Below are 25,572 nucleotides of genomic sequence, written 5' to 3'. Positions count from 1 at the left end.
AATTCCTATTGGTACTCGATAGAAGAAACTGCAGGAACATGATCGGAATACTAACTGATCACTGTCTGGTGGCGACACACGCCCGCTGAATGGAGCTGACAGATCAAGAAGACTGCAGGAAATGTCTACAGCAAGGTACCAGGGGAACATTGGAGCATCTCTTGGGCACTTTTGCCGCATTCGCAAGACCATGCTGTAAGCATCTGGAATACCCACGGTATGAAACACTGGAGGAGGTATCGATAGTGAGGACACAGAGTCTGTTAAAATTTCGTCAAGTGCAGGCATTCTAAAGGCTGACTACTCCTCTTGGACCCCGTAACTGAACTCCATCTGGTATCACAAAAGACGAAACCTGGTCTATGCGTGGCTCATTGGCCTACCAGATTAATCTAATCTAACCTAACCTACCTTCATCAGGTTTCAGCGACATTAATAATCGATGAGTAAATGTGCTTATAATTCTGATTGGTTCTGAGAGTTTGTTTCACATTGACCATTGTCTACTCAGGTATTGATATGGATACCGCAAGTCATCAACTTGGCCGCGGACCATTCCTACATGTACTACAGGTGCCAGGGGAGCTTTTAAATTGTTTCTAAAAGAGGTGTTCTCTGGCGGATGTTTACTGAATTTTCGATATATTCAAAAGCAATTTTCCCAATTCGGCCAATAACAATTATGTATAATAAAGACAGATACATGTCTAATATTTTACTTCAAAGAAGGCAAAAAAAAATGTTTACGAAAAAATTTATGAATGTAAATTTTACATGGAATGACCCATACACCATACGAAAATTCTCTCCTCCAGTATTAATTGAACAAAAAAATTATATATTATTAAATGTATTAATTTTATTTGTTTGTTCAATTATTTCTGGAGGAGAGAATTTTCGTTGCAACTTATTAATGTATGGAAGTATAAATGTCCATCGATAAGACTTAAAGTCATTTATAAACAATAATTATCAGCACTTGCCTGCATGAATCATACATGTTAGATTTTGCAAACATATGTGTCAACAAATACATATAAATATTTTTGGATACAAAAGCAAATTCATCAACAATGTTTATACATATGTATAATATTTTCATAGACACATTCCCGCCATGCAAATTCCACACTTACCCAAACTCAAGTCGTAGGCACAAATATAATCGGATGTTGTGAATTGATAGGTTAATGTCGTTTTGCCAACACCAGAAGCGCCAAGCATTGCAATTTTATAGGCGGGTATCGGCACTTTGCCTGCATCCTGTTTCTCGGTAGACTCGAAAATATTCTCACCGGATATATGTGAAGCATTGCTGCGCAAAATGAAAGAGAAAACGGCTGTATAAAAACGGCGCGACAAAGCGTTAGTGTAAATACATAGATAAAATTGAATTTGGCCGCATTTATGCTATTAAACGCTTATTGATTTTTTAACAAGTTAAATAACCACAAACACCAACAAATCAAATGCTTGTAATTGCATTGAAATAGGTGTGTGTTTGTACCGGTTAGTGCATGTCGTCACGGCGTTTGAATATATTACAACGTAGTAGCATAATTGAGTTAACAACAATATGATAGCATTAAACGCACCTGTTGTTCCGGTGGTCCTTGCCGCTGTTGGAAGTGCCCGTCGACGTAACCGAGTTTATTGAACGTGATCGGCGGCTTCTGAGCGAATAGCAGATGTAATCAGATGAGATGGCGGCGGTTGACACGCCGTCAAATGATGATTTTGTGAGTGCGCAAAATGGAAAAAATCGAGAAAAGCAAGTAAGTTAGCATAAAACGTGTGATGGCATAAAATTTTGTAGACGCGAGTGCCGTGCTAAAATCAGAATTTAATTTTTAAATGTTTCCTACAGCAAGTAAGTATATATTTAAGCAAGTACGAGGGTTGTTTGATAACACCGTGTGAAATTTTAATGTTTCACAAGCTGTCAGCTGTCATGAATAACTGTCAAATTGAGTGAGATAAGTCATTAAGTTAAGTTATGAAGGCTGTCAAGCAGCGACTACTGCTTGGATCTCGTAAGATTTAGCAGCATAAAACAGTACGGAAATCGTTTGGAAATATGCTAGGACTGTAAGCTATTATAGGGTTTGTCCAGAAACTAATAAACTGAGCCGATTTAAAAAAAATCGTTGAATCAATCGTTAAAATTCTTTAAAAACTTTCAAAATAGGCTCCTTCTGCGTTGATGCAGCGCTGCCAGCGTGATATCCAAGCATTGAAGGCGTCACGAAAGACATTCTCCAGAGTAGCTTTGGGAGCTGAGGTGCGTGCTACTTGGATCCCCTCTGTCGTCTCAAAATGCTTGCCTTTCATCAGCGATCTCTTCCCGTCCCTTCAGAAAGGTCTGTTGGCACCGCAACACACCACTTTTTGCTAAAGCAACATCTGGGTAAACCTGCTTGACCATATCAAACGTTTCTGTCGCAGATTTACCGAGTTTCACACAGAATTTAATCGCGTACCTCTGCTCTAACGAACGCTGCATTTTCGGCAAGCACCACTTACAGAAACACGTCGCGTCTTCATTCTCCAAGTACTCGGAGAAAACTGACCAGCCGCTCGTTTGTTAGCTAGGAACGCCCTCTACCGAATCCAGTCGGTGCAGAAGAAAATCAGTCTTATTACTTTCCGAAAAAACCCTGTATATTTCGATCGTGTGGTCACAAGTGGTCGCTCAAATAAAATAAGAAGTGAGTCCAAAAATTAGACAAATATTTTTATTAATCTATTAAAAATTCATCATCAACATGGCAAGGTACAAATTCCAAACGAAGTACTCTAGATTGGTTTCTAGGTAAGTTATTTCCAGAGTCATTCTTGAATCAAACAGTACTTGACAATTTAGACGTGTGCTGGTCATAAAATAAACTTTTCTATAAATGATCATGGATTTATCATACCGTTCCTTTATCAATATAAGAGTCTTACGCTGGTGGCTCTGTGCAAATACTGCTGCGTTTTAAATATTTAATTTCAACTGACATGAATATCCTCAACGTCATCTGCATGTCCTATGTCTAGTCAAGTCGCGTCTGCTACATGAACACTCCTGCTTTTGCCCTAAATGTATATATAATATATCTCGGTATATTTGCTTATAATCTTTTTATGTTGGTACTAACGTCTGCTTTATGACATTTTCAACTACTTCTCACTTCACTCGCTACATTCTGTTTTATTTAGTCAGCCGCCTAACGTGTCTATTGATGTGGCTGCCTGTTTACTTACCGCAGGGAATCACCCAAATTGCATACACCATGCGACGTGATGCTGAAGCTCCGCAGGCGATAATATTCCAAATCGAGGTCGGCACAATGTATTGCTGCACGTCGCGTATCGGCGAGACGTGGCTACAAGTAAATAAGCATACAGAGACGAGTACTGGATAAAAGCACTAGTAAAATCACATTAAAATGAAGCCGCAAGTGTTCGGCTGAGTCGAGTTGCATACTTAGTTAAGATGAACTAGAAGTGTATGAATAATGAAATGAGTTGTTGTGAAAAGCACATCAAAAGCGGTTGGGAAGTTACGAAAAAAAATTGACTGCGACATTGGTCTATTCATGTGGCAAGGTTGCTATTCTTTATGTTTATTATGATTGTGATAGTAAAAAGAGCCAGCCAACAATGTGAATATGATGTATGTGGCTGCAAACTTTTTTCATTTTATTCAAGTTTCGCTAAAGAAATATTTATTCAATGAAATCTGCTGGAAATGAGCAAGATGGTATGTAAGAATTTTGGCTCTTTAATAATAATAATATTATTATTAGGAGTTATGTGGAGTTTAAACTTCGATTCGTCGATTTCCTCTATACAAGTATATCATGTTATGATTTAAGTTTAGTAATAAATATTTTGATGCTAAAAATAAAAGAACAGCTAAGAGACAATTATAACGAAAAGTTAAAGTTCTATTATATATATTAAAGGTATAGCTTCATATATTTAGAGCCAATAAAAACGCAGAATATGACTTGAACTTTTCTTATCTTCGAGTTAAAGTACGAGGGGTCCCTTGTTAACCGTTCTATTAGAGGGAAGTTAAGAATTAGCAAGCTGTGCCCGGGACAGTCGTGTCCCCGTAATTAGAACGGACCTGGAATTTTACTGTCAACTCCGTTCCTCTGTTTATTCTTTCAAATTATTTCAGGAATAACAACAACAGGGAGTTTGCGAATAAGAGACACGCTGAGGAAGGGTGATGTTTTTTCAGATCAGGTGACTGAGGGTAAAGCTAGTTGAAATTAAACTAATACTATGCTCGGACCGACAACGAAAACATGTTTTCGTGGAAAAAACTGGTTTTCGCACGAAAACTTGTGTTTTCGTCCATGTAAAATCTGTCAAACGAAAACACAGTTTTCGCTGAAAACTACTTGAAAACTTACTTTCCACTCATTATAATCGGTGCCTGCTCTAGTTTAATCGATGTTTTTGGAAGACATATTTTGCCGGCCCTAAATTGTCACTTGATATTTGTTTACATTCCATACCAATACAGCTGTCACTTGATATTCTCATATTAGGGGGATTCTCTTGTTCTTGCAAAACCTTGCCCTGTGCAGAAATTGTAGAATTTACCAAGAGGAAAATGGCAATGGCACAACAACAAACAAACGCAGAAAATTATTTGCAATGGCTGTAAAATATGTCAGACCAAAACCCATGTTTATTTTCGTGTCGACATACAAGTATATCACTACATTCTGCAATGGGTGCTCTCTTGGCCTTGCATATTTCGGTATAGGATTTTTGCATTTTGTGTTATCGTGCAATCTTGCAGGAGCAAGAGAATGCCGCTATTGATAGTTGTCAGTGAAAACTCATCGAAAACACACATTGTCGATCCGAACCTCTTAGATTCCACAACATACAAATGTGTTTTCAAAATGTTTTCAATGTCGGTCCGAACATAGTATAAGGCATTTCAGTGTTTTGGGGTCACCATATTATTCTTCTTTATTGACGTAGACATCGCTTACGAGGTTATAGTCGCGTTTACAAAAGCCTGCGTGTAGCCAAGTTCTTCTTCACCAGGTCTTTCCAACGGAGTGGAGGTCTTCCTTTTCCTCTGCTTCTTCAGGCAAGTACTGGGTCGAATACTCTCAAAGATGGAGAGTTTTCGTCCATTTGGACGACATGACTTAGCCAGTATAGCCGCTGGCTATGTCAATGTCCTCGTAACGCCGACTCATCAGATGTTGTCAACGTCCATGATTCCGTACCATACAACAGGGCGGGAAATGATGAATGACTTGTAGAATTTGGTCTTTGTTCGTCGAGAGAGGACTTATCTTCTGAATTACCTACTCATTCCGAATTAGTACCTATTGGCAAGAGAAGTTCTGCTTTACATTTCGAGGCTGACGTTGTTGTTGATTTTAATGCTGGTTCCAAGATAGACGAAATTATCTACGACTTCGAAGTTATGACTGTCAGCAGTGACATGAGAGCCAAGTCGCGACTGCGATGACTGTTTGTTTGACAACAGAGGATATTTCGCCTTGTCCTCGTCCACTACCAGACCCATTTGCTTTGCTTCCTTATTCATTCTGGAGAAAGCAGAACTAACGGTGCGGATGTTAAGGCCAATGATATCAATGTCATCGGCGTAAGCCAGTAGCTGTACACTTTTATAAAATATTGTACCTTCCTTCTCTATTTAGCTCTGCGCCTCGAATTATTTTCTCAGCAATATATCAAAGAAGTCGTTTGGTATCGAACGGCTCGGCACTTTATGCAGCAGAATTAGTTTTGCGAGACTATCAAATTCAGACATAGTTGCATAAAGGCAGCTCCTTTTCGAGGTGGTGTCTGAAGGAGACTGATAGTCGGACACCAGCGTAAGGGGGCCCCATAAAGCCTGATGTTAAATCAGCTTACTTTCTTCCTAAGTTAGTGTCAAATCAAAGGAAGTTCTAATGAAAAAAGCGTTATAAGGGAAATATTTATACGTCTAACAACTAAGGAAGAGCAAAGTTTGGGTGTAACCGAACCTTTTATATTTTCTCAAGGTACAAGGATCTATGGGATTTTCGTATACATTTCGTATACGCTCTTTTTAGAAAGAGATTATTTTTGAATTCCATTAAGATTTCTTACATATTGACCGATAAAAGTCAACCGGAAGTTAGAAAATATATCAGAGTTTCATACTATGTATGTATGTATATGGGGGCTAAGGGAGGTATTGTCTCCATTTTACCTATTTTTGGCACAAGAGCATGATGTCAGGTATTCACTGTTTGGAGTTATAGTCCGATAATGCTACTTTTTGGGAAAAAGATTAAATACCTTAAGAGCACTACTTGTGCAAAGTTTTGTCCCGCTTTATCCGTTGATGTTTGATTTGTACACTGGAAGTGAAAGAATCAGCTTGAACTTAAAGTTGTGTTATATGGCAACTGTGAGAGGTTGTTATCCGATTTCACAGTGTATAAAGTAAATGTAGGAGTAGCTTTACATACCAAATTTGGTTGGCACAGCAGTCTGTAGACGCAGGTCTAAGGCCCTTGGATCCATGTTTTCGGATAGGGATCGCATAGAGTCATTAGCACCCCGAAGTCTATTGCACTTTATAAATGCGCTGGGGCTATGTGAGTCTATGTGAGTTAGGAGAGGGCACAATAGACCAAAGGTCGTGGTGCATTCCTCATCTTTCAATCAATCAATCAATCACCAAATTTGGTTGGAATTAGTCTAGTAGGTCCTGAGTTATAGAATTTCACTTAAATATGGGCAGCGCCAAGCCCACTGTCCAATTTTTGCATTCTTAGCTGTCATACAAACTGATCGATCAAAAACAAGTTCGCGCATGGAAAACTTTTGCATGTAACAAGATATCTTACGAAATTTGGCGCAGATTATTATCCGAGGTACCGCTATGATCTTAGAAAAAAAGTGATCGGATTAGCATATAGCTGTCTGTCAAACTGGTCGATCGAAGTGAAGAAAAAGATCTTTTTATACCCTTTAAAGCTATTAGAAATGTATGAAGCGTATTGTAGCTTTAGTTTACGGAAGTTAACATTTTTTCTGGGCCTGTTTCCAAAAGTCACTCATCGGAATCTCTCGAAAAGGTACAATAGTTATCAAACGGATTAAAAGAGTTGGAAAATCGCTCGATTCAGTGTAACGAGAGTAATCTAAACGCAGACTATTTTGAGAAATAAGTCCCCAATTTCCATTTCGTTTTCCTTTTATAGGCGGCATAACTATTGGAGCACCCTCGTATAGGTATTTAAAACAAATATGCTCTAGTAAGCCACATGCAACACACACATTGAAATTATTTTGTCAGTGAACAGTTGATGCAATAAATTCACAATTTTCTCACTACCATGATTTGGAATATGATATTTCGGGTTTTTCGTGCGCACCCAAGCGTTTACATAGCTGATAGTTGGCTCTGAGGCGAGTCAAATATTGATTTAAAAACTTTTATTTTCCTTTGCAGGTTCGCTGACCTAAAAACGAGGATTCTCCAAGAGTCCTCGTGTCTGTGTGTATGAGCGTATGAGTATGCATAAGCGAAATTTGATAAAGAAACGGAAAAAAGGTAAACACAAAAGTGTGCAAAAGCGCATGCACACATTCGCATATTTACTTGATGAAAAACAGATGCAATATTTATATATGTATGTATGTATATGTGAGTGTGCTTGCATAAATTGTGCTGAGAGTTGAGCTATTCAGTCGAGCGGCAGAGATTGTTGTCAGTGGGTTTCATGTTACAAGCAGCTTAACTGTGGCACTACTGCCGAAAAGCGCCAAATAAATTGGAGAAAAATGTAAAATATAAATTGCTGCACATATTTGTGTGTGTGTTTAAATAACTGAATATTAAATTTGTGGCGGACATCGAGCCAACACTATGCCAATTTGTTCTTTCTGGGTATTCATGTGAAACTGTCAGTCCAGAATTGAAAGCAAACAAGCCAAACTGTAAAAACAGAGCAGCAATAAAGTTGTAATATTTTTGTCTACAAAAGTTCATATAAATTTGTACCAACACAGAGACAGTTATTTGAGGATAACAACATTACGAATTCAAAATCTGTATTACTAGGTGAAGCCTTAGCAAAATACTTGTTGAAGTTTCTTTAAAATAATTTATTATTTAAGGTTTGTGGCAATTGAATAACACAATCTCTAAGAGATATTAGAGTCAAATTTGGCTACAAAGCATCTAAACAGAAACCAAGCAGTAAGCAAGAGATAAGTTCGGACGCAAGAATCAAAGCCACTGAAGCCGCTCGACATTCCCAAGCGGCATCGCTTCAGTGTATGGGCTCTTGAACAGTTCCAAGAAGATCCGAAGTTTTCGAGTAAAATTTTGTTCAGCGATGAGGCCCATCTGGTTCATTGGGTATGTAAACAAGCAAAAGTGCAGCATTTCGGGAGAAGAGCTACCTGAAGAGATTCAAGAGCTGTCATTTCAACCAGAAAAAAACAACAGTTTGATGTGGTTTATGGTGGAATCATCGGTCCATATTTCTTGCAAAAAAGAAAAAACTGGCGATCGTTATCGCGCCATGAAAACTGACTATTTGATGTCTGAAATTGAAGCTCGTATCTCGCTGACATTTGATTTCAACAAGACGCAATTTCCCACACATGGCATCAATCAGTGGACTTATTGATATAAAATTTCGGAGAGCAAATATTTTCACGTCGAAATGCTTGCACGAATCTCCGAAAATTGGACTCAACGGATGGACCATCTGAGACGTATCGGCGGCCAAAATTTGAACACTTCTGTGTTTTTATCTTTAAAAAAGTAGGAAACTTCGAAATGAAGCCATATAATATTTCCGAAAATCACCGTCACATTTCGAGGAATTTTCGAAGAAGGTACTCGTATTCGAAGACCGGCACTGTAGCCAGTAGTTAGTATGAAAATGGTGATATTAAAAATGTTTTTTCACAAAAATGGTACATCTTTGATAAAGCCTAAACCTTAAGAGTTTTTTCCTTTTTCCTCATCCCACAATAAAAGAAAAAGAAGAGAAAAAAGAAGAGGGAAGCAAGACGCATTTGCAGACAAAAAAAGAGAAAGGCGGTCAGAGGTGATCTAGTGACTGATGTGCAGAACATTTCTGCAGCTTGCTGAATGGCAATAAAATCACAACGCCAGGAGAAGGAGAACCCGGTTCCCCAATCGATGACGATGGAGCAGACGTTCCCTTGTGCGACCATGAAGAAGTTCGTATAGCAATTACCCGCCTGAAAAACATCAAAGCGGCGAGGGGCGATGGATTGCCGACCCAGCTATTCAAACACAGCGGCGAAGAACTGATACGGAGCATGCATCAGCTGCTTTGTAGAATGTGGTTGGACCAAGGCATGCCTGACGATTGAAATTTAAGTGTGCTCTGCCCAATCTACAAAAAGGGAGATGAGCCTCGTCAACATCGCATATAAGGTTCTATCGAGTGTACTGGGTGAAAGATTAAATCCCACCGTCAGCAAATTGATTGGACCGTATCAGTAAAATCAAAAACTAACCAAGGATAACTAACTAACCTAAAGGATCGATAAACAGCAATTCTTTATCGATTTCAAAGCTGTTTTGACAGCACGAAAAGGAGCTGCCTTTATGCCGCTATGTCTGAATTTGATATCCCCGCAAAACTAATACGGCTGTGTAAACTGACGTTGAGCAATACCAAAAGCTCCGTCAGGATCGGGAAGGACCTCTTCGAGCCGTTCGATATCAAACGAGGTTTCAGATAAGGCGACTCCATTCCGCGTGACTGCTTCAATCTACTTTTGGAAAAAATAATCCGCAGATGATGGAACGAGATTTACGACGACATTGACTTAGTTCAATGAATTAAGAGACAGTGGCTACGTTGTAGGTCATATCGTCCATATGAATGAAAACACTCCAGGTACCCACAATACCCGCCAGGGGAAGCAGAGAAAGGAACTAACCAGACATTGAGAAAACCGCCTTTAGTGTACTCCAACGCACTAATTGGTTCATAAGTATTAGAATGTGATATGCTGTTAAATGAAAATTTGCTGTTAAAGCAATATATTCTCATCCAGGGATTGAAATTAAATTCTTGAAAAGGAAAAGCTTGCTTAAGAAGGACAATATTTCATAATTAGCTTTAGTTCAAAACAAATCTACTACTGAAGTGAGTACTGTTTAATATGCTGAGGCAACTAAAACAACAAATAAGTCCGCTGAAGTACTGCAAATAAGTCATCAAAAGGCAAACGGAAGCACAGCTCGGAATCAGCCAGCCAAGCGTTTGCTTTTTGTTTGCATTGCTTGCTTTGCTCTTCATTGCATTGTTTTGTGAAAATATTTGCTATTAAATTTGTGAGTTGTTGCAAGGGAGGCTTGCCCACGTGACACGTGCGTATATACCTGCTTGGAAATTATTGCAACTTTGATTTGTGGGACTTCGCTAGAATTTATGTTTTCTTTTTTTTTAATATTTTGTGAGTGTTTTTTTCTAAAGAAATTATGAAAGTTAACTCAAAGTTTTCTCAATGTACCAGAGCGAAAAGGACAGAATTGATTAAAGCAGTAATATTTCAAATCATAAAAACAAAAATATAAAGAAGTCATAGGTTATTGACAAAAAACTTACATAAAATACATGAAACCTAAATAATTTATAATTTTTCCAACAGAATATTTCTAACAGGGTATTTTCCACAACAATAACAAAACAAGCGTCCGCTTAACTATGCATGCACACACATACACACATAAGTACTCATTTTGACCTAGGCTCATAAAAACAATTTTACGTTGAGTTTATATTTACCTTTCTACTTTCAGCTGGCATACTCGAGGTGCGCATCCGTTGACGCTGCCGACTGCCCTGCAGCTGTGCAATGGTCGCTGAACTGCTGTGCAATATATTGGAGGCGGCACGATGCACACCGCTTGTGCCCACATTGACGACCGCGCCCACGCTGCCAATGCCGCTTTCGATTACATCTAGTTCATAGTGGCTATCATTCAAGCCGTTATTCTTGTTATTGTTGCCGTTGCCATTGCCGTTACCGGCGTTGTTATGCTGATGGTTCAGCATGGTTGGCGAGTCACCAGTCTGCAGTATGTCACTGACCATTTCACCAGCACTTGTTGCCGTATCCTCCAACACCGAAGCGAGTGCCGTCGATGAGCCACATAGCAAATCCATATTTGTGGCTATACTGCCACCAATGCCTGCGCCACCGCCGCCGCCGCCACCAAACAGTAGCGGTGTGGCCGAAGAGTACTGTGGTGAGACCGCGCCAGACATGGCTTGTTGAAAGGTGAGCACGCCGGCACTGCTGCCACTGCCATTGCCGCTGCCGCTACCACTTCCGCCGCTGTCGATGCCCATGGAGTGCAGTGAGGGTAAGCGTGTCGGTTTGCCGCTCACTGGTGATTTTGCCAACGTGATGCGGTCACTGTGAATGTGTGAATTTAATTGTTAGTGCAATTGCTGACAGTAAAATGCTATGGAATTTAATTAAATAACTTTATGGCTATGGGAATTAGCAGCATTATATTGCTTGTTCGGGGTTTTTGTGTTTGGCTAGTTGGCGGAAATGTAAAATTTATTAAGCTATGTGAGGATTGCTATAGATGTTTGTTTATTTAAGACATCAGAGTGGATTCGATCAAATTGTGCGAGAAATAAATGTAGTTCAACATTTATTTTTCATCTTTGAACTAAGGCTTGCATCTCACTTGGGAGTTATGAACAAGGACAGCAACATATATAAGCACACCTAATCTTCAGTGGGTCAAGTAAGCATAGCAACTAAGTCTAGGAGAAAATCTCAGAAAATTACATGTTTAATTCGTAGGTAATAGTCAATAAACACTTCAGAAAATAGCCGATAAGTAAATAAAAAATTATATTATTCAAAAGTATTAAACACAATACTCAGAGAGGACAGCTTTTTCAATACCAGCAATTTCTTAGCAATAATTCATTATCTTGGGATTGAGCTAGGGAAAATGTCACGAAGAATGTTAATTATTTGTCTTAAAAATCTCATAGAAGCTGAGTTCATGAAAACTTCAGTGCAGAAGGAGGTACTTCTTCTGTCTAATGAAGCACTTAGGCATTTAGGAGCGCCATTAATGCCACGTTTCCCCGCTTTTCGAGCAATTCAGGGAATAATTCCACCGAGACACGGGTATTTTTATAATAAGTTTGTTTGCCAATTAAATATCTACATATAGTCAGAGGCTTATATATAGTATATCCACTTTTTCGGAGTCTCATTGTAGGGTCGGGCATGTTCTGGCTAGATCGTTTGCTTCACAGTTCCCAGGGATATCACTATGCCCTAGAAATCAACGCAGGTTAATCGTGAAGTAAAATCTTAGATTCACTAAGAGATCAAGACATTCCTTCACTAACTTTGACTAAAATCTTAGAAGCTTTAGTGATCTCTTTTTTGTGAACAAACTTCTTGTCAGAACAAAAAGGTTTTCTTTAATTACTGTGATCTTAGCTTGGTAGACACTGAAGTGCTCTAGAGTGAGTCTGGCTTTGCAGAGAACACACCCACTCCCACCATTGGAGTCAGCCGCATAGATGCTTATCTCTTCGCTTTAACGCTATTCTCTGAAAGGAAAGACAATATTGCGGACTGAATTTAAATTCAAAATTCTAACTTCTTCTTCCTTAATGGCGAAGACACCGCTTCCTCTGCTTACTCCGGCGGGTACTGCGTAAAATACTCTCAAGGAAGTGTTTTCATCCATTCGGATGACATGACCTAGCCAGCTAGCCGCCGTCTCTTCATTCGCTGAACTATGTCAAAGTCGTCGTATATTTCATTGCATCGAACGCGATATTCGCCGTGGCCAACGCGCAAAGGATTAAATAAATCTTCCGCAGAACCTTTCTCTCGAAATCTCGGAACGCCGACAAATCAGATGTTGTCATCGGCCATGCCTGGAATGATATGTGACTTATAGAATTTGGTCGTTGTTCGTCGAGAGAGGACTTTATTTATTAATGCCAAAGTAGCACCTTTTGAAGTTTAATCTGGTTCCAAGATAGACGAAATTAGCTACGTCTTCGAAGTTATGATTGTGCACAGTGACGTGGGAGCCAAGTCGCAAGTCCGACGATTGTTCATTTGATGACTTGAAATATTTCGGCTCGCCCTCGTTTAACCACTTACTTCGCTTCCTTATCCAGCTAGGGGAAAGTAGAACTAACGGCAGGGATGTTGAGGTCAATGGTATAAATATTTTCGGCTTACGCCAGCAGCTGTACACTCTTATAAAAGATTGTACCTGCTCGATTAAGTTCTGCAGCTCGAAATATTTTCTCCAGCAGTAGATTGAAGATCTCGCACGAAAGGGGGTCGCCTTGTCTGAAACCTCGTTTGGTATCGAACGGCTCGGAGTGGTCCTTCCTGATCCTGACGGAGCTTTTGGTATTGCTCAACGTCAGTTTACACAACCGTACTACTTTTGCGGGAATACCAAAATCAGACATAGCGGCGTAAAGGCAGCTCCTTTTCGTGCTGTCAAAAGCAGCCTTAAAGTCGACGAAGAGGTGGTGTGTGACGATTATATTTTAACGGATACACACAATACGCTCTATAGAACCTTACATACGATGTTGGGAAGACTTGTCCCACGGTAGTCGGCGCAGATTGTAGGATCTTCTTTTTGTGGATTGGACAGAGCATACTTAAATTCCAATCGTTGGGCATGCTTTCGTCCGACTATATTTTACAAAGAAGCTGATGCATTCTCCTTATCAGTTCTTCGCCGCCGAATTTGAATAGCTCGGCCTTGTTGTTCTTCAGACTACACGTCTGCTTCTCGAACTTTTTTATGGTCGGGCAATGGAACGTCCACTCCATCGTCATCGATTGGGGAATCAGGTTCACTATCTCCTGGTGTTATGCTTTTACTGACATTCAGCAGTCTGCAGAAGTGTTACCTAGTGTTCAGTATATTCTGGGCATCAGTTACTAGATCACTTCGGGGGGTTCTAGAAGAGTATGCTCTGGTCTTGAAACCTTCTGTTAGTCGTTGCAATTTTTCGTAGAATTTTCAAGCATTACCCTTGATATTTAAATTTGAGATACTCTCGATGTACTCTCTTTAATAATTACGAGTACTATTTCAGGTGGGTAGTTATTATGATTATTTTCAATTTAATAATTTAAGGTAAAAAAGAAATTGGATTTTTTCACAATTTTCCATTCTGTTGAAATGAATTTGATTCGGCACAAAGTGATATTTTTAAATATATGTGTGTCTTTATTTTATGGTTAAAATGTGTTTAAAACTATGAACATTTTACTTGTTATCAAGCTGGAACTGGGAGAGCTTTTAAATATTACTTTTAATATATTTGAAATGTCCTTAAAGAAAAGCCTGCTACTTCTATATCCTTTATTCGTCACACAATCACATTTGACATACTGCAAGCTTTGAGTGCATTAAGGCCATTCTTTTTCAGTATCCTAATATCCACAATGCCGCTCTCGTCAGTCTTTACTTTGGCAGTCACGGCACGGTTGCCCTTTTGATTGCTCTTTCATATCCGTTCTCCTGTAGGCATTCGCCGTCAATGGCTTTACTTTATTTCCACCTCAAGCCGAAATCCTTTTTTAAACGGCTGTTTCGTGAATCGCCGCATGGACACGTGCTTTACTGCGGTATGTACACACCACATAAACTCATTTTATCCATATTTGTGCTTGCGTACTCGCCTCTGCGTGCAACTATGTGCGCGCGTATGTGTGGGATAGTGGACGTGGGCGTGTATGTGTGCTTTGCCCAGTGGTTATTATGCCAGAAAAGGTTGTGCATGTCATCTAATAAATATGGCAACAATATTGCTGGTCGTTGCACGCAATATCAATAAGCTCGGCTCGGTACTTAAGTGCGCGCCCACCTGGGCGTATGAGTAATGCATAGCGAAAAATGTGTGATACATTTCAAAGCTTGAGCATACATGCACGCTAGCAATGGTAAGTGCATAAGAGCATATGTACATATATAAAACTGTATGCAGTCTTAACGGTAAAGCATACTTCAAAAAGCATTCCGCAAAAATTGCATTACTAAATTGTTGGCGAGAGCGGCTTCTGCAGGTGCGCTTAGTGAGGAGCGGAAGCACTTTTGCGCCCACGAAGTGGACATTGTTGCGGCATTTTGCTTCAGCGTGTCTTTAATGGTTTATTGCATGCGTGCACAGTTTGCAACGCACGAGTGTACTCAGTAAAGTTTTAGCACATTCGCTTTACGGTGCAGTTGGGGAATCAGCTCCTAGGCTTTTGTGGCCACATGAAATGTAACTACCAATTATGGTTTGTGGTGCAAAGTGCCTTTAACGATTTGAAGTTCTCACTAAACAATTTTGACGCATTTAATGTGGTGTAACTCTGAAGATTTTTGTATAAAAAATTTCCTTTACTAACATTTTGAGTTGAAAATTTCATACGAGATCCACTTATAGTATGTAATGAGATTTATTGGATATCTAGAAAGTTGTAACTAATTATACCCTGCATAGGGTATATATGTAAGTTTGCCACTAAGTTTGTAGCACCCAGAAGGAAGAAACCGTTGGAACCCCTATGAAGTTAACATGTTAGGGTATTTTTTTTTAACAATTAATTTTTTCAATCCCGTCATGAAGTTTCCTTGGAAATACTCTAAAAAATTCTCTGAAAATTTGAGCCCTTAATATTAACATTAAGGACTGGACCAAGGCATGTAAAAATTTTCCATTGAAAATACACGACAATCAGGAATTTTTATCTTTAAATTTCTATAGCTCAGAGGCATTTAATGGCATCGCTTTGACTTTAGGCATATATTCCTCAGAATTGAACACTCTACAAAAGTGCTCATTGTGACAAAGTCGAAACTCACACCGGCGAGGTAGTACGGGGCTCTAATCCTGATTTTTCCACGAAATTCCCATTTTTTTGTATATATTTCGTAAATGACAAGAGGTATAGAAAAAATATACATGACAAACTTGTAGGAAAATTGTTTTGCTATAAAAAAGGTCCAAGGTCAAAATCGATGTCATTAATACTTCTCGAGATATTGGGCTTTTTAAGTAAGGCTGTATGGAATTTTCATAGATTTATCCACCCAGACCATCTATGAAAATTCTACAAAGCCTTACTTAAAAAGCCGAATATCTCGAGAAGTATTAATGACATCGATTTTGACCTTGGACCTTTTTTATAGCAAATAAAATTTCCTACAAGTTACATTACCATTGGTGCAGGAGTCGCAGAACCACGCACTAAACACTTAACCAAGTGCACCTTATCTGGGTGCACGGTCACAAAGGTATAGGCGGGAATGAACTCGTTGATGAGCTTGCCCGCTCCGCAGCATCCACTAACATGATAGGACCTGTACCCTTCATAGCGGTGGGCATAAAAGAGCTGCTCGGCATGAAAGAAAGAGGCAGAGAGAGCTATTGGCAACAATCTGCCTAGGGACAAACTTGTCGCATTCTACACTGACACCGGCAAGCTGAAAAAGTACTTATACTATATATTATAACATGGGTCTAGTTTCTTGCACATATTGTCGGTTGTACAACAAATAGCCTAAAGTTCCAGAACACTAACTGACTGAGAGCATAGCAGTCTGCAGACGCAACAGCCCTGGGATCCATGTTTCCCAATAGAGATCACATCGCCTCACTAGTACCTAACAGCGTATGGGACTTTATCAATATGCTGGGACTAGGTGAGTCCTTGTGATTTAGGAGAGGGCCCAATAGACCCAAGGTCGCGGGGCAATGCTCGTCTATTTATTTTATCTTAGCTGCTACATAAACTGAACGATTGGAATCAAAGTGTTTATAAATAATCTTTTGTATCTGTAGGGTATATGATCACCATAACTCTTTCCTTTCGTAATATGTAGTTCCGTCAAAAGAAACCCGTACCCTAGATGTAGAGCAAATTTGTAATTAAAATCATGTTTTTGAAATTATAAAACAAATCCTCTCTGATACCTCATTTCATTTGCTGAAAGCTATTTAAATATTTATTTCTCGGTAGTTTTGTAAATTTGTCTACTCTTTAATTTTAGTCCTTGTGCTGCAAGAGCTTCTTTCTTGCAGCAGACAAGTTTTCTTTGTAGCAAGTTATCAGGATGTGAATGCTAAGCCTTTGGGCGTTTTTCCTATGCTGCTGTTTGCTTCATTATTTCGCTACTATTTTGCTACTGCATCTGCTTTTAACTTGTTCTCTTCACCTGTGCTGGACTAATGGAATTAAAACTCTAATTTATTGCTTTTATGAGTTTAAAGAGTAAAGTGAGATTATGTATGACTGAGATTATATTTGCAATTTAAGAGGATAGCGGAAACGAATGAATGTGTTTGAACTCACGGTAGTACAATAAGTTGCATTTAATGACATTCCCGACTAGTTATTAGAGACCAATATATTGATATTTATTGCATTTATTTTATTGATATTTGCTCTTACTTACTTCGTTGAGCAGAAACTCATCTGACCTAATACAAGAAGCGTTCCAAAATAAACAAGACTTTAAATCTAGCGCCCCCTGGTGGCGCCTCTATATGTCGACAGGTGCGTTAGAATCTGCTATCTTTATCGATTGTCCAGTGAGAATTTCATGGCATTGCATTGATTTAAAGTGAAGTTATTGCGTTTTAAGTGTCAGTATGTTTGTGTTATCGGTACGAAAATGAGCTTCGAACAAAGAGCCAACATTAAGTATTGTTTTAAAATTGGTAAAACTTTTACCGAACCGTTTCAATTGATAAAACAAGTGGAATCCAAAATTATGGCGATGATTGCCTATCACGTAGCAGAGTGCACGGGCCAATCAAAATCCGTGATCACCGGAAATTCCATCAAAAATCAGCCGAAATCATCATTAAAATTCATGGAAATGGAAATGGATATCTCCAAAACATCGATTTATCGCATTTTGACCGAAAGTTTGGGCCGAAATCCCGTATGGAGAAGTCAATGCTGATTTGTTTTTATGATTCCAAGGGTATTGTCCACAAAGAATTTGTTCCACCCGGCCAAACGTTAATGCGGTATTCTACCTTGGAGTTTTGAAGTGTTTGATGCGCCGTATTCGACGTGTTCGGCCCGAATATCGCGTTGGCGTTTGTTGCACGATAATGCGATCGACACTTGTGATCGTTTATTTGCACCATAAACCACATTTTAACCATTAACCACTCCCCGTATTCACCTGATATGGCACCGTGTGACTTCTTCTTTTTCGGAAAAATGCATTTGCCCATGAAAGGAAAGCGTTATGCAGACGTAGAGGCCATGCAAAGGCTTGCACCGGCATAATGGCGGCCATACCGGTCAACGAGCTAAAACTCGTTCGACATGCTTTTAGACCGTGAAAAAAGCAGTATTAAAGAATGAAGGAGACTAATTTGAATAAAATAAATCGATTTCGCCAAAAAAAACATTTTTTCCGTTTTTTTTTTAAATCCTGTTTACTTTGGAACGCACCTTGTAAATGTACTCAACTATTCTGAACTCATCACTCGTGTTGTTAGTATGTAACGTAAATTTAATGAATACCGTGAATTACCCAGTATCTACACTAAAGATTAACCGAATATTATTTTTATTATCTGCAACTTTGTCATTTAGTTTTTTCACATAGGACTCGCAGTTTTGTCGGAAATCGAGAAAAATGTTTTAAACCCTTAAAAATTGAAACAAACACCTTCCCCTTCTCTACCCGACCTGAGATCCTATTTTCCTTTGAATTTATGTTGTTTTTCTTCCTTTTCCAATGGGTTTCATTTTACTTTTTTACTATTTTCCGAAAGGGGCTTTAAATCTATACGAGAACACAATTATCCGCAGAGATAATCCTTCTAATATTACGACATCAGGATTACTTATTCCAAAACGAAAGTAAGGTAACCGAATTGAAAAAATTAAACATTTTATTTTCAAGCTATATTTTGACTAAAAATCAAGAGCTTCAACGATTATTGTACCGTTTTTCGCCGGAACTGTTTCGAAAGAGTGGGAGCAGTTTATTTAATGTTTTCAGTTATCATATTTGAATAATTGTTTATTTATTTAAATGGAACTCAAAAGGGAATAAAACCATCTCTGGAGTTCAAAATTAATTAACTAGCATAGGCTTATCAAACCGAGATTTTACTTCAATCAGGTATCCCTTTTGCATTAGCTTTATAGAATCTATTCACTTTCATTACAATTATATTTTTTCCCGTAATTGTTAATACATATTTATATTTTTCACATTACTTACCGTGTTCCGCTGTGCGTTAAATTTATTGTGCTGCCATCCGTTGTTGTTGCATGATGATTTCTCAAATTTGTAATGTCTGCTAGAGTTGTACCCTCACCGCGATTATAACTAACATCGGAAGCCAATAGATTTGTAACGATTGATGAGGAACGGCGTCTGGTGAGTAATGGTGATTTTTGCACCCGTTTAGTCTGGAAAAGTTGAAAGATTTTAATATTTTTGAATATTATTTATTTTTAAGGGTTATATCCACTTGTGAATTTCAAAAAAAAAAACAGTTTGAAGCCATTTGTAGAAGTTCACGCAAGTGAGGAGAACTCTCTGAGCGCCATTGGCTCAAGCAACTCACGACTTCAGGTCTTAGAACAAGTATCTTCTGCGTAGCCAAAAAACATCCGTTTGAAGGCGAAACGATTCTTCTCAGGGTTATGCGCTGGGTTTGGGACCCGATAAGTAAAAAAAACAACACTACAATGAATAGGACAAAGCAGCCTCTGATGAAAGAAAACAGACTGCCTACCTCGCAATGTTACAATCGACCACAACATGTGCGGAATAGATAGCGAAAGGTGAAGAGAGAAGCGAGACGCATTTGCAGACCTAAAAAGAGAGAGGTCGAAATGCGTGGGTATGAAGAAGAGCTTGACAAGGTGGCTGACAGAGGTAATGCTCGAAAGTTCTACGAAAAGATGCGGCGACCAACAGAATCAGCATCAGCTTCTTTGTTTGCTCTGCCCAATCCAAAAACTGGGAGACCCCACAATCTGCGCCACCTACCGTGGGATAAGCCTACTTAACATCGCATAAAAGGTTTCATCGAGCGTATTATGTGAGAGATTAAAGTCCATCGTCAAGAAACTGATTGGATTTTGTCGTTTCGGCTTTAGGCCTGGAAAATCAATAACTGACCAGATATTCAACATGCGCCAAATCTTGGAAAGACCCGCGAGAAGAGGATCGACACACACCACCTCTTCGTCGACTTGAAAGTTGATTTGGAAAGCACGAAAAGGAGCTGTTATGCCGCTGTTACCCCCGAAAAACTAAAACGGTTGTGCAAACTGACGTTGAACAATAATAAAAGCTCCATCAGGATCGCTAAAGACCTCTCCGAGCCTTTCGATACTACGAGGTTTCAGACAAAGCGGCTCCTACTGCTGGAGAAAGTAATTGGGGCTGAAGAATTTAGAAGGTACAATCTTCCACAAGAGTGTACAACTACTGGCGTACGCCGATGAAATCGATATCAGGGTAAGGCGAAGTATCTCCTGTTATCAAACAAACAGTCGTCGCACTCGCGACTTTGCTCCCACGGCCTTGTTGACAGCCATAAATTCGAAGACGAGGATAATTGCGTCTATCGTGGAACAAGCATTAACACCAATCACAACGTTAGACTCGAAATCTAACGCAGAATAAGTCTTGCTGCTTCGGACTGAGTAGACAATTGAGAAGTAAAGTTCTCTCTCGACGAATAGAGACCATGGATGATGAGAACATCTTATGAGTCGACGTTACGTTTTTCCGAGAGAAAGGTTCTGCGGAAGATTTATGGTTATGAAAATTACTAGTCCCATGATAAACGATATTAAATCTCCAAGTGGGTTTCTGATCAAAAAAATGTTTTCATAAAAACTGTCAGTTCTTCTCCAGTCAATAAACTAGCAAGGTCGGATCTCAGTTTGCTCGGTCAACCATTATCATTCAGCATATTTTAATGTTTCAAGACAAGTAACTTATTAAACTTTTATCTGAATTGTTGTAGTTCACTATCCAAGTCATTATCTCTATTCACAGCTGACTGACTGTATACCTTCTTGGGCTACGTTAGAATGCTTTCAAATTTCAAAAGTTTGGAAAAAAAAGGGTCTTACACGTTCTATATTTGGATCGTTTGAAGTTCAAATTTGGTCAGCTCGTGAATCATACTTCATTGAACCTATTTTCTAAAACAATGCACTCAATTAACATTCTATCCAATTGAACCTTAGGTACCTAATTTCTATACCGTTTCTGTCTTGCCTTTTCTGTTATATTGTGATCTCTCAGTGACAAAATGTGAACGAACGCTTGATTTGCCTATTTTATACGAAATTTGTTTAATCGGGAAATATGAATGTTTGATCTTGGTAATATATTACAGTTATAAGTTTTTTCATTCGACACTCAAACTACAAAATATGTTCCAAGCTTCGAATTGTTAAATAAATAATTAATTACAAGTATTTTACATACTACTGCGCCCAAAAAATAAGGTGACATTTGAATTTAAAGTGCTAAAAGTGAGTTTTTCGTTTTTTGCGATGTCGAAATTTGTTGAGCAAAGAATTTGCATTAAATTTTGTTTACGGAATCAATTTTCAGCTGCGAATACGTTGAGGATGGTGCAGAAAGCATTTGGTGATAAGGCTATATCTAAAAAAAATGTTTACAAGTGGTATAGTGAGTTCCAAGCCGGCCGTGAACGTGTCGAAGACGAAGAGCGTCCAGGGCGACCATCAACCTCAACCGACGAAGCTCACGTTCAACAAATCAAAGATTTGGTGTTGAAAAACCTTCGATTAACAATTAGAGACCTTGCTGATGAAGTTGGCATATCGAAAGGCTCAGCCAATACCATTTTGAAGGATGTTTTGGGCCTCAAGCGCGTCAAATCTCGACTGGTACCAAAAACATTGAATTTTTTGGCAAAAAGTAGTCGCGTTGAAGTATCTGAAACGATGCTTGCCGACTACCAGGGTGTCATGAAACGTATTATAACTGGCGATGAGACTTGGATCTATGCCTACGACCCCGAAACAACCGATCAATCGAGCGAATATCGTGCCAAAAGAGAGCCGAGACCAAAAAAATCGCGCTAAAGTCGCTCAAAAATCAAGGTCATGTTGACTGGTTTCTTCGATTATCGTGGTGTTGTGCATTATGAATTCCTTCCAACCGGTCAAACAGTCAACAAGGAATATTATTTGAACGTTATGCGTCGTTTGCGTAACGCTATCCGCCTAAAAGGCCGAAATTGTGGAAGGGCAATTCTTGGTTTTTACACCACGATAATGCACCATCCCATACTGCCCTCGTAATTCGTGATCATTTCGCCAAAAACTCAACCCATATTGTTCCGCAACCACCGTATTCACCTGATCTGGCGCCGTGCTACTTCTGGTTGTTCACCAAGCTCAAAAGACCGCTCCGGGGACACCGTTTTTATACGATAGAGGAGATTCAAGCCGCAGCGAAGACGAAACTGAAGGCCATCCCGGAAAGTGACTACAACCAGTGTTTCGAAGATTGGAAAATCCGTTGGCATAAGTGCATTGCATGGGGAGAGGATTACTTTGAAGGGGATGAAATTGATTTGGAAGAATAAATAAAGAATTTTCAAAATAAATACAATGTCACCTTATTTTTTGGGCACAGTGTTTGCTATCAGATACTTTAAGCCTCTTTCTCCGCATTTCGAAAGCATTCATATTTCCATAACACAGAAATCCACCATAATTCAACTCATTTGGTGTAAACTTGTAATTTGACCCAATTAATTGGTGAAACGAAATTTCAAATATAAATACGCTTTTCAACTGCTATTTTATGTAATGGCAACTCTTTGCTCTCGCATTGACTTATTCACGCCCGCCGCACAATGCAGCTCAAGCGAGCGGAGCTCAGCGCAAATTCAATTCAACGCTGACCTCGTTCGCATGCAATTAATTGAAAGAGTCCATGTAAATGATATCCTGTTTTAAATACTCGTTTGCCTGAATGCAATGAATGCGGGCGCACAGTGCCGAGCACCATACACATTTGTGATGCTCTAGAAATCCAATAAATCCCACAGTCAACCGGCGTTATTAACACGCATTTTGAACGCACTCCCGACCGCTTAAATACCCCACATTTAAATATATGTATGTATGTGTATGCTCGTGTGTTTGTACTTACGCTGGCACTACTGCGTCCAGTGTTGCCCAATGCGACCGCAGCAGCTATGGCACCGTTATGATTGCTGTTGCTGTTGTTGGCGTTTGCGCTAATAGCCGGCGCTGCGACGGCGTTGACAAAACTGGCGCTGGCAGCATTTAATAGATCGCTGAATTTATTTACTGACGTCGAACTTTTCGGGTGTGCCGGATGTGCCGTATGCAGGTCCATGTACAACAAGTTATTGGTTACATTAGCGGCAGTGTTGCCCGTGTTGGTGTTGGGGATGGTGGTGGGCGGCGCCGCCGTATTGGCCGCCGCACAACAAGCTGGCGTACCCCCCACCAACGTCATTTGAAGCTCGGCGCCCACGTCAGCCGGGCCTGCTGGCTTGACTGTCGTCGCATCAAAGTTGTAATTACTGTTGCTGTAGCGCAACTCACCGCCCATATTGTTGCCAACACAATCGCCCACAACACCTCCGCACGCCATCTCGATGGGCGCACCAGCCGCCGTCGCCGCATTATTGCCAATGCTCGAGTTAGCGTTCGCACAGAGGCCGCCTCCGATGCCGGCGAGATTTATCGCTGATCCTAACATGCCACTTAGCGTGTTGAGATTTGTGCGACTGCCGGAAAGTAGGCCGCTCTGTTGTTGCACACGCTGCAGTACGGCCTCTTTGGTGTGGTATGCGCCGAAGCCTCGTCCTTTCGGTGGCTGCGGGAGCGCGCGATGTGGCAGCATTTGGTCTTTGCAACAGACGTTTGTTTGGGCGGTGGCGCTGTTCGCCGGTACTGGCCCAGTGGACTTTAATGTATTTAGTTGCATTTGCTGTTGATGCTGGCTTGAATGATGCTGCAGATGTTGCTGTTGTTGCTGCTGTTGCTGTTGTGTGTGCATTTGTTGATATTGTGGCGCAGCTGTTGATGGTTTCTTTAGGATTGGCTTTAGCACAGTGGCCGTGGTGCTTGGCGGTGGCTGCGGCGGCAACGTAGGCAATTCAGCCGGTGTGGGTGTAGAGGATGTGCTGCTTATGGTATCACTTTCCTCACAGCTAGCATCTGAAAGATGTTGTACAAAACGGTATATTGATTAAGTTGTCAATTGTAATTGTGGCAGATTTGTAAAGCATTTGTGTTCAGTTGGTTTTTGTTGTTTTGCTTTTAAGTGGTAATTTGCTTGGTAAAGTGATTTATTCGAGCAAGACGTTCTAGCAAGTAAAAATAAACGCTTAGGGCAAAATATTCTATATGTATTTGCAGTTCGTGTTCGATAAGGGAAAAATATCCCGAATGTAATTTAAGTCACTATTACTCTGTGATCTAACGCATATTGTCATGCTGTAAGAGGAGGGACTCACTATGCGACAGAATAAAATATTGTAACTCCAGAACTATGAGGTATTTGGGAACCGTTTTTTCTTCATAATTTTTTCTTTTGGTATATTAAGAAGTTAGAGTTCACAATGACTTGATATACAAAATCTTGCTAATTTATCAACATATTTCTGTGATGTGTCATAAATAAAAAGGCCTTTTCTTGATAAATTGTCAAGATGGGCGTAAGTATTTTTCTTCAAATATTCAATGTAATTAATTTCCAAAACTGGCAGAACATTACTCAAAGTAAATTTAGTGGAAAAGTTTGAATGAAAATTAAAATGTTTCCGTGCCAGTGAGACAAAGAAGTGCTCATAGTGTCGAGAATATTGCTGCTGCAAGCGCATCAGTTGAGGAAGACCCAAATCAGTCTCTCACACGTCGTTCTCAAGCGTTGGGCATCTTTATAACGTCGTTGTGCCGAATTTTGCGAAAATATCTTGGCCTACATCCTTACAAAATTAAATTGACGTAAGAACTGAAGCTGCTTCACCACCAGAATGTATGTTCGTGAACAATTTGAAAATGATCCGGATTTTCATCAAAAAAAATATGCGTTATTGGTCAGGGAACAATCCACACATACTCCATGAGTCACCATTGCATTCCCGAAAAATTAGGACTTGGTGCAGTTTATGGACCGGCGCACATAGGGATTTCCGTGGCTGAAATTCAAAAATGGCATGTTGTCTTATTTAAATGAAAATTTCACAGTTTGTTACCAACTATCTATACATTATTTTCCCCACAGTATTAGGATTCTATCTGCATTAGTTTTTTGTCCAGAACTGCCCAAAGTTGGTGAATGTGGAGAACATCAAAATTAGCAAAAAATTTACTCAAAAGTCAAATCATTGATACAATAAAAAAACTATTGAAATTCAACTTTATTATTATTTTTCATTTATAATATGTATCAATGAAAAAATTTGCATCAAAATCCCTTGAAAAAAATAATGCATAAAAAATTTTGTGGAACAACATAAT

The 25,572-nt window shown here is 39.5% G+C and overlaps 1 protein-coding gene across 1 annotated transcript in view; it reads right to left on the bottom strand.

Annotated features, from left to right (window-relative positions):
• Positions 1-25,572, bottom strand: part of LOC126760510 (uncharacterized) — a 141,514-nt gene that overhangs the window by 14,085 nt on the left and 101,857 nt on the right. The window contains exons 5-10 of the mRNA XM_050476190.1: positions 23,228-24,267; positions 19,289-19,479; positions 10,809-11,442; positions 3,247-3,368; positions 1,596-1,670; positions 1,137-1,315 (exon numbers count right to left, since the gene is read on the bottom strand). Coding sequence (XP_050332147.1) covers positions 1,137-1,315; positions 1,596-1,670; positions 3,247-3,368; positions 10,809-11,442; positions 19,289-19,479; positions 23,228-24,267 — 2,241 coding nt within the window. The remainder of the gene's footprint in view (positions 1-1,136; positions 1,316-1,595; positions 1,671-3,246; positions 3,369-10,808; positions 11,443-19,288; positions 19,480-23,227; positions 24,268-25,572) is intronic.

This window comes from Bactrocera neohumeralis, chromosome 5, assembly GCF_024586455.1.
Source record: "Bactrocera neohumeralis isolate Rockhampton chromosome 5, APGP_CSIRO_Bneo_wtdbg2-racon-allhic-juicebox.fasta_v2, whole genome shotgun sequence".
In the NCBI taxonomy this organism is placed as follows: domain Eukaryota; kingdom Metazoa; phylum Arthropoda; class Insecta; order Diptera; family Tephritidae; genus Bactrocera; species Bactrocera neohumeralis.
Note: the sequence above shows the minus strand (reverse complement) of the source record. Positions and strands in the feature narration are given on the sequence as shown.